Genomic DNA, 9,628 nt, shown 5'->3' on the forward strand with positions numbered 1-9,628 from the left:
CAGAAGTTTCCTTAATTTGGGTGTAATCCATTTTTTCCTCTGTAGCATTTTCCTGGAAGGCAGAAAGAACAGTATCTGTCCCCCACCCCCACCCCCGTATCAGCAGAAAACCCCAGCGTTTCTGGGCTCATGAGTTACTCCAGAGCAGCGTGGCTTTCTTCTGGCTGCAGTACCCCTGCTCCAGCCCAGACAGCGGTCAAAGTCCTTGTGGTCACATCACGATTGGAGGAAAGGACATGGTGTCCCCTTTGCTTCTGCTCCAGTGACACTCCACCCCGCACAGGCACAGAGAGGGTAATTTTGGGACTGTGGAGATGAAGGTGCTGCCTTGAATGCTCCCCAGAAGGGAGATGCAAAAGCCTGCTTGGTCCACAAAAAAGTGATGGCAGGAACAGCCTCATCAGCCTTACAGTATGCTTGTGTGCGATTAATCCAGATTTAAAGAAGGGAATGGTTAAAGCATCCACCCCTGAACAAAGTACCTCTTGGGGAGCTGGGAAATAGCATGACAAGCTAAATAAAGGACTGTGAGAGCAACATGACACCTTTCTACTACCTTGCTTACTTTTCTAAATGCCTGGGTTTATACCAAAGGCAGATGAGCAGCATTTTCTCCATAGGGAGACTGGGAAAGGGTCCTCTTCCACAAAGCTGCTTTCTTCATGAAGTTTCCTGGAATTTTATTTTCTGTGGGATTTCTACATTGTGTAGAACTTGTGTGGAGGAGGCTAGGAAGACGCACAAACACCTGTACTTACCCCATAACCCTCCCCTATAGACACTCACAAGCCCAGTCCCTTTCCCACTCCAGTCACAGCTGGACCATCACTCCCTGGAGAATCAACAGCCACCTAGAAAACCCCACTTTTTTGGAGAGCACACATGGATTGCAAGACACCTGCCCCCCCCACCCCAAAACACCCCACAAATGAAAAGCCAAATCCTACCCACTTCAAATGGCGAAGGCAATGTACATACAAAAGAAGCTGCCAGGATGAATCACAGAAAAGAGGCAGAAGTTGGAATTAAGGTTTTGTTCTTTTTTTCTTTTTTTATTATAAAAAAAAAACTATTCGGAAGAAGTCCAAATGCAACATAATATAACTGGCACCATCTAAGATACCCAAGTGTAAAATCCTGGAACGTTTGAACCCCCCAGCATGAGCTGGGAGGTGCCAGGGCTGGCTGGGAGGGAAGGGGTGGCCTCCCCCTTCTCCTAGCCCCCGTCACAGCTGGATGGCAGGCAGCCCAAGAGCCAGGACACAACAGTGACGTCAACGGTCTCTGTAAAACCATTCAGTTTTAGAAACTAAGAACATTATGAAAAAAAAAAAACCTAAAACTTTTTTCTTTTATCAAAAGCCCTGCTTTAGTGACATGCTAGCCCTGCTGGAAAGGTGAAACACCCACAGCTCTGTCCAGAACAGTTAAGTTGACCGGTCAACTCTTAGTTCAGGACACCTTCCTCCTGTTGATCTACATGCTTGTAAGCACGTTGTGGCTGCTCGAGTTACAGCAATAAATGCTTCTGCAGGCTTCCCAGGTCTGGGAACTGCCTCCTCCAAGCTCTACTCCACGCTGAAACAAATCTCACCCAAGTCTCCTCCACCAAACCCTCCAAGCTCACCCTCAGTCCCACCTGGAGGCCCTCCAACAACATCCTCAGGAGCTCTGCCTGCTCTAGCTGGGTGAGTCATTGGAACGTCTTCTCTTTTTTAAAAAAAATAAAAACAAAAAAACAAACCACTTTCATATATAATTTTTTTGTTGTTTTTAGATTTAAATAGAAAAATACTACTTCACTCTGTGTTATGAGCCAGAGACCAGTTGACTTCCAGTGACAGAACCAGGAGTTCTCCTCAATGCTCCTATGCTGAGCTCAATGCCAGAAGATTCCCAGAAACCTCAGAGTGGCCAGAGGGTGAAGATCTCCCCATCACACCACACAGGCAGGAGCACGTGGGGCTCCATCACAGCTCCCGTCTTCCCTTCTCCACAGAAGGGCACCAACCTTAGAGAACCATGAGTCTGCAGAGAGCTGGCTAACAACCCAAATTTGTCTCTTGGGGAAGTCAGGTATAGTTTTAAGCTTTCCACTCATCTACTGGCTTTCTGTGTGTGCAGTCTGTTCCTGGAAGCCACTGGATCCCATCAGATGTACACAAGAATTAGACAAAAAATAAAACAGTGGTTAAAAGTTCTCTAACACCCTCTCCTCCTCTTGTCTTCTGAAGAGTCAATGACAAAAAGACATCGATAAAACTAAATTTGCCCTCCTCCCCACCTCAAGACAACAAGAGTTACTGAGACACAAAACGTGTTATCTTGTACCCTCGGGATTACATCTAGAAGGAAAGTTTAGGGGTGCGGGAAGTGGGGGGGGAAGGTGGTGTCTGTGGGCGCAGTCTGCTTAGTTCTTGTACTCAAAAGGCTCGTCTCCAGTTTCGTTGAGGAGACACGTACGGACGAGGGCCTCTGTCACAGCATAAGGATCACAGTTGGCGGAGGGCCGGCGGTCCTCAAAGTAGCCCTTCTTCTCATGGCCCACGTTCCTGGGGATGCGGATGCTGGCGCCGCGGTTGGCCACGCCAGCAGAGAACTCGTGGATGTTGGATGTCTCGTGGAAACCCGTCAGGCGCCTGGCATTGTCCAGCCCCCCTTTGGGGTCGTAGGCACGGATGTGGTATTGGTGACGCTTGCTCAGCTTCTCGATGGCCTCTTCAATGTGCCTGCGAAGGGAGCAAGGAAGAGGGGAAGACACAGTGAGTGTCTGACGGATGGTACAAGCTGAGACACTCTTGTTGCATCAAAGTGACAACAGATTCGTCGCTGTCCCCAAGCTGCTTCATGATGAAGCCTTACGCCCTACAACCCACTTTTCTGATCATCTCAACGCAGGACTTCTCTCCACTCCTACTGCTGACCTAAGCTGGTTCTCGCAAAAGGATCCCCGTGGCCAAATCCCACAGGGTTCCTCGGGAGTGCTGTGTGTGAGACAACACCAGTTCAACCCATGGCCAAGTCCCACAGGCGCACTGCCCCTGGGGAAGCCGCTCTCAGAAGGGAGATGGCTCAACACAGAAGTTTCTGTTCCGGAAGCTCACACGGTCACGGGTTGGCTCATTATCTCAGGGCATCGCCAAGATTAAGGCAAGAAAACACAGCTGCCAGGAGGAATCCCTTCACAGAGCTCCGCTGCAACCCAGTGCTGTAAGGTCCCTGCCTGCACTCAGCACATCAGTCCCATATGGGAACTCAGGTTTTACATTTCCAGGATCTTCGTGTTTAAGAAAACGTGGCATTTGTTTCCACAGCCTGGCCTAGACAGAAGTAAACGGTCTTTCTCTTTCATTATAGTTATACAAAAAAAAAAAAAAAAAAAGGCCAATGCTGAATTTATTTGTTTCCAGCATTGGCAGATCAAGAGCCTCACAGCTTGTTAGGAATAGCTGCATCCTGGCCATGTGTGCTTCTGTCAGCACTGATGGAGCTGTACTGCTGGCTGAATTTCCCACCCAGCACCAAGATGGGAGTGTATCGTTATACAAAATAAATAAATTAAAAAAAAATCCAGAAGAAAGGCTCAAACATAATGACAAGCACCAAAGTGATGTCTCCCATGTGGGCAAAAGGTCTGCAAAAAGCTCACTGCTATCAAGTCCAGCCTGCTGCCTAGCAAACGAATGCTACTGGCCCATCTCAAAACAAACTTACTTGAGACCTCCGTCTTCCCTCATGTTCTTGGTACTGAAGTTGGTGTGACAGCCAGCACCGTTCCAGTTCCCAGGGATGGGTTTGGGATCGAAGGACACAATGACACCGAAGTCTTCACACACCCGATGGAGGATGAAGCGTGCAATCCAGAGGTGATCCCCCATCTCAATCCCTTCGCATGGTCCCACCTGGAACTCCCACTACAAGGAGGAGGAGTCACTGGCTCAGTGGTGCAGAGACAGTCGCTGTGAGGCACCTCCCACCCCTTTATGCTCCGGACATCGATAAAAACTACACGACTCGGAGCAGGCAACAAAAGCTCACGCTGCCTGGGATTTTTCTGTACTATATTATTCCACGAAGCACCTAAAACAATTTACCTGGGCTGGCATCACTTCTGCATTGGTTCCTCCAATTTTCACACCAGCATAAAGGCACGCTCGGTAGTGAGCCTCCACAATGTCTCTGCCATAGGCTTTGTCTGCCCCTACACCGCAGTAGTACGGACCTGCAATGGCACAGGTGAACAGCAAGGGGAACATGAGTTTCCAGAAGGAAAAAGGCTCAAACTCAGTGAAGACAGAGCACATACAGGGAAGAACTCTCTTGGGATGTGCAGAAAAGCCCCCAAATCTGTTTTTAATGGAAGCACTAGCAGAGCAGAGCACTGGTGGAGAGTGAGTCCCTCTGAGAGTCTGGACTTGGACTCGGTCTTCACTGAGTTTGAGTTTGTTAGTCACCTGCAGACTAACAAACCAAGCAGCAAATCTGGATGTGGCCAATCACCATCTCAGCCTTTCTGTAACAATTTTAATCTCATGGGTTAATTTTTGCCAGTATCCTGCTTTCTATTGTCCACCTTCAGCTCTAGAAACAGCTCGAATCTTTCAGCTTGCCTGAAGCACTTCAGCTGCGTCATCACACGGATTACAGTTCAAATGCTCCTAAGTTGGTCCAGCGCAGACTCCCGAAAGATTACCTTGGGGTCCAGGGAAGCCATTGGAAGGCCAGCCAAAAGGATGTCCATCTGTCCCCAGAAGAGTGTACTCTTGCTCCATCCCAAACCAGGGGTGCTGGTTGGACACCATATCCATAATCCGTCTGCAGGTGTGTCGGAGATTTGTCTCTAGAATGGAAAAGCAACACAAGGCTTATTAGTATCTCCACCTCCATTCCCCATTTCCACTTCATTTACAGTTTGAGTCCCAGCAGCGTGGGTGAAGAATCCCAGCACCAGCCCTTCCTCGACCACCACTTTGCCTTTTACTTTCAGTGCAGGGATTATTTTTGTGTCATGCATGAAGCTAAGGGCACGAACAACATTTGGATAGGTATCCCCTTCCTGGAAACACCACCTCCACCAGGAGAAAGAAGAAGGTCCATTCACCTGCAGACTGGCGGTTGTATTTGAAGACCTCACAGAGAACTAGTTTATTGGGATCCTTACGAAAAGGGTCCCGAAACATGGCAGCAGGTCGCAGGTACATGTCGCTGTTGGAGCCTTCAGCCTGGAAGGTGCTGGAGCCATCGAAATTCCACTCGGGGAGATCTGGAGCAGAGAGAGGAATAAGCCACAGTGACCCAGGGTCCCCAGTCACCAGGAAGATGGGCTACCTGCCACCCTCCAGTATTACAGAGGTGAAGATGCTTATAAACAACAGGCCTACAATAGGTTTAATCCCAGCTCATCTGATTTTGTTCCAAATGGGGGAAGAAAAAAAAAAACAAAACAAAAAAAAAACCCCACACTAAAACCCCCCAAAACAAAACGAGCAAAAAACAGGGCAGTGCAACTCCCCAGCCACCCTAGGAAACACAAGGAGCTGGGCTGCTGGCCAAACCCAAGCAAACTGAGCAGCAGTGAAGATGGTTCCCATGTCACAACAACGACTGGGACAGGCAGAGCACCCAGTCTCAGCTGGACAAGCTGAGAGAGAGCAAAGCACATGACATCTTCAAGCTGTAGGAATGAGAGGAGCCATGAAATACCCTTATCCATGTTGGATGGCCTGGAGAAAGTGGGAAAACAAATCACACGTAGGTAAAGTCTCATATGGAGGAGGAGTACGGCCAGCTTGGCCCCCTCATCCACCCCTCCTGGCTGTGCACTGCCCTACAGGTCAAAGCACAGCAGGAGCAGCAGTGAACTCCACCCGGGGAATGTTATCTTCTCCATATCCTGGGGGGAAAGTGGGAGGATGGGAAGGACAAAGATTTCAAAGGAGCTGTGCCAACCACTCCCTTAGAGGGAAAAGGGGAAAAGAGAGGGGGGGGGGGGGAAAAGGGGGGAAAAAAAAAAAAGAGAGAGATAATTCTGCTCAGTCACACACAGTATTTTCATTTCATAACTGTCTCCAGCCAGCACCATGGCAACCTGGGGAAAATCCTAATGCTATTATTGTGTAAGCTGGGACTGTTTGTTCTGAGGGACACAAGCTCTTAATTACACCGGATAGCTCCATTCTTTCCCCTCCACTTTCTTCTGCCAAACTACTTCCGGCCAAAACGAGTACTCGAGAGTCAATGGGCTGCCGAGCCCCTGCCAACAGCCCCCAGCCCCTGCCAACAACCCCCTCCGCAGCGGGGGCAGCACCAGGGATGGGCTCCCGACCCCGGGCATCTCACTGAAATGCCACATCTGGAGACCTGGGAGCATTCCCCTGGGGTATCTGGGGAAGGAAATAACTGGAAGGGGGTGAGGAGCAACATCTTCCCCAAACACCATCCTTCTGCCATACAAAGAGACAAATGGCATCCTGTCTCCGGAGCAGCCAAGTCTGGCTGCTTTCTCCACCTGGCGAGGGGCTGCAAATCCTGCGCCTGCCCTCTCACCTTCAAGGCTCTTGGGCTCGTGGTCCAGCGTGCGGGTTTTGCAGCGGAGGTGCTCCCCCGTCCCATCGATCCAGATGTACATGGCTTGGACCTTCTCCCCCTGCGGCAGCTTCATGTACATGTGCTTGATAGCTTTGCTCAGGTGGGAGCTCGCTGAGGTGGCCATGGCTGCAGAGCGGACGAGGGGGTTCCTGCAAGGAGGATACAAAAAACAACCCCAACCGTGAGTCCTTCCCTGTGCTCCCGGATTTTTCACCCCCCCAGCCAGGGAGGAGCATGAGACGAGTCGGCCACGGGGCTGGCTGCCATCTCCAGCGGTCCCGTGCTGTTCTGCAGGCAGAAAACACAGCATGCTGCTCAGGCAGACGCAGGCAGCTAGGAAAGCCCTGCTCCAGAAGCGATGCCTTCAAAGCATCCCATCAATACCTAAACTCCTGCCCACGTCCTGCCGATAAACGAAGTCTTCTCCACCAAGCAACAGCCTTCAACAGTGCTCCTCAGCCCCGTGTGAACTTTTCACCTCCACACTCACCGCCGTTCCAGAGCAAGGCTAATTCCCAGGAAAGTTTAGCTGGGGCTTTCTTAACGCACTCAGTTCAGCGAGGAGGGCTCGCCAGCCCCAGCTGCCTTCTCAAATCCGCTGGTCTGTAGTTATACGAGCCTTGTCTAGGGCAGGAGGTAGGGCAAAAGCAACGGGCACCGCAAGCGACCGCTGAGCGGCCCAGGCAGCAGCCTCCGGGCAGTGCCAGGGAGGCTCAAGGGGCTCTGGTCCCAGAAGGCGAGAGCTGCAGCATCCCTGCGAGCCCAGCACCGCCTGGAGCGGGGCTCCCGGGGACAGCCAGCCCGCGGGTCAGCACCACGACAACCGCGGACCAGGTGCGTTTGCGGGAGCTCGGAAACGCACTTTATTTAAAAATCGGAAGCGACTTAGAAAGTCACTTCAACACCCTAACCCTCTGCAGGAAGGCTGGGGCTGCCCACACCACCTCCCCTGCGCACCCTGCTATAGCGGGGTTCCTCTGGGCTGGCCGGGGGGGGGGGGTGGGGGGCTCCCCACGGGCCCCACTCCAGGCGTCACCCACGCGTGCATCTCCCGGCAGGGAGGGAAGCACCCTTATCCTAGCAAGCAGCTAAGGAGCCTCGCACCGAAAAAAAACCCCTAAAACCTGCCAAGAGCATCTGTTTTCCCGAGAAAACCCGACCTGCCTCTCCGCTCCCCACCCCCCCAAAACAACAACAACAAAAAAGCGAAAGAGGAATTTTCCCCCGGAAGGTCTGGGCGCCACCGGGGAACCCCGGTCCCGGCACAAGGCGGACCTGCGTCTCCCCCCCCGTCCCGGGGAAGGCGCGGGTGGCGGCCGGCCGCGGGCACCCCCCGTCCCCCGCGGGGCCGTTACCTGGGCTGGGCGGCGGTGGCGGGCGCGGGGCTCCCACGCTCGACTCCCGGGGCCGCGCCCGCCGCTGCTTTATGGCGGCGCAGCGCCGGCCCCGCCGCACTGATTGGGCAGCGGCGGGCGGCCCGGGGGCAGGACGGGGCCGGAGGGGGGCCGGGGACAAGAGGCCGCCGCCCCACCTCCCTTAGCCTCCTCTTCCTCCTCCGGCGGCAGCGGCGATGGCACCGCGGCCGGGCTGCCTTCCCCCCCCCCCCCCCCCCCCCAAGTCGCCGGGAACGGGAGGGAAACCCCCCGCTTCGCCCCATACGGAAGGAGGGGGAGCGGAAAGCAAAGGGAAGGGGGGTGGGGTGGTTCATTTTGCAACCCTCCCGGCCCGAAAAAAATAACCCCTCATCTCGCCTAGTTCTGGGAAAGCCGAGGCAGGAGCAGATCCAGGGCTTTCCGCGGCGGTTACGTTAGCGGCTGCCTTTGCATAACTCCCAGAGATGGAAATCGGCCGCCCTGGGTAAACAGGGCAGCGGGGAAGAGAGGGAGGAACTGGAGCCACCCCCCACCCCAAGTCCTGGCTCTGCCTTGGTGCACACGTTTGAGGGTGGGGGAACAGGGGAGTACCTGCTGTATGCCCCGCTTTGCCGCTCGGAGCGGGTAACGGGCTCCAGCACCTGGATTTGCGGCCAAAACCCCTCGCTCTGGGGCACAGCATTGGGCACTGTTACACGAGGCAGGAGAGCTCCCCCAGCCCCTTCGTGGGTGTGGGGGCACCCACTTCAGAAGCGCCCGGGTGGCAAGGGGCACCCGGCAAACTGCAGGCACTGCCCAGTATTTTTCCACCCCGGCAGCTCGCTCGCTGTCCCATCCCTGCTCCTGCTCAGCCCTCTGCACCTCCCAGCCCACACCCAAGAGGCCGGGGAGCAACGCCAGCACTAGCAGAAGGAGCTCCAGCCCTTGCACACATGCCTGCACACAGGGGCACAGGTACCAGGCCAAGCACACAGCACCCACATGCCCGTCCAGGGGTGACAGGATCCTGGGCTGCCCCACACCAGCCTTGGGGGGTGGCACCAAAATTGCTATATCCCACGAAAAGAGGGACCCTCCTGGCCATCACAGCCACCCTACTGAAGACACAGCCTCTGCACAGCCAGAGCCTGGGGGGAAAGTGGCCAGGGAGAGCTGGATCCTCTGCCAGGAGGTGGAAGTGCTGGCTAAGGCCTTGCCTTGATTTATGGCCCATCTCAAGAGCCGGGTCCCCACCCCTCCTCCGGGGACAACCCTGCTCATTCTTTACCACCACCTTGCAGCAGCCACAAGTGTGTGTTAATCCCCCGAGGCTGTCCAGGAAAAGGTGAAACGCAGGTGCTTTTCACCTTCTCCCATTGCTTGGGCAAGGCAAAGCCAACAAGCGTTACAACAGAAACTGCCTTCCCCCACTGCCCCAGTTCCTGCACCCCATGTATAGAGCAAAGGTTTCAACACATTCAAACAAATGCTGCGTTTTACCGGTAGAAATTAGCTCAGGATCTCTTATTCAGACCAAGTCCAGCTGCGGTCGCTTGAATCTAACAGCTCGGCTGAAGCAAAAGGAGGCAGGAGCTGGTGCCGAGACCCAGTCGCGCCAGGAAAGACCCAAAATAGCTCCCATAAAGGGAAGCTGTCAAGCCACAGGCAATCTAAAGCCGTGCCCGGCC

General features: G+C 53.9%; 1 protein-coding gene across 2 annotated transcripts; it reads right to left on the minus strand.

Moving 5' to 3' along the window:
* Positions 1-1,747: 1,747 nt before the first annotated feature.
* Positions 1,748-9,628, minus strand: GLUL (glutamate-ammonia ligase). 2 transcript variants are annotated; one of them, XM_049807398.1, is made up of 7 exons: positions 9,441-9,628; positions 6,547-6,737; positions 5,102-5,263; positions 4,694-4,840; positions 4,095-4,222; positions 3,715-3,914; positions 1,748-2,729 (listed from the first exon to the last, which is right to left on the minus strand). In XM_049807398.1, exons 2-7 carry the CDS (start codon positions 6,710-6,712, stop codon positions 2,411-2,413), a joined length of 1,122 nt encoding a protein of 373 aa, XP_049663355.1. In that variant the 5' UTR covers positions 6,713-6,737; positions 9,441-9,628; the 3' UTR covers positions 1,748-2,410. The 2 variants fall into 2 exon arrangements, with proteins under 2 accessions (XP_049663355.1, XP_049663354.1); XM_049807397.1 differs by lacking the exon at positions 9,441-9,628 and adding an exon at positions 7,944-7,967.

This window comes from Accipiter gentilis, chromosome 8 (assembly GCF_929443795.1).
Source record: "Accipiter gentilis chromosome 8, bAccGen1.1, whole genome shotgun sequence".
Classification (NCBI taxonomy): domain Eukaryota; kingdom Metazoa; phylum Chordata; class Aves; order Accipitriformes; family Accipitridae; genus Astur; species Astur gentilis.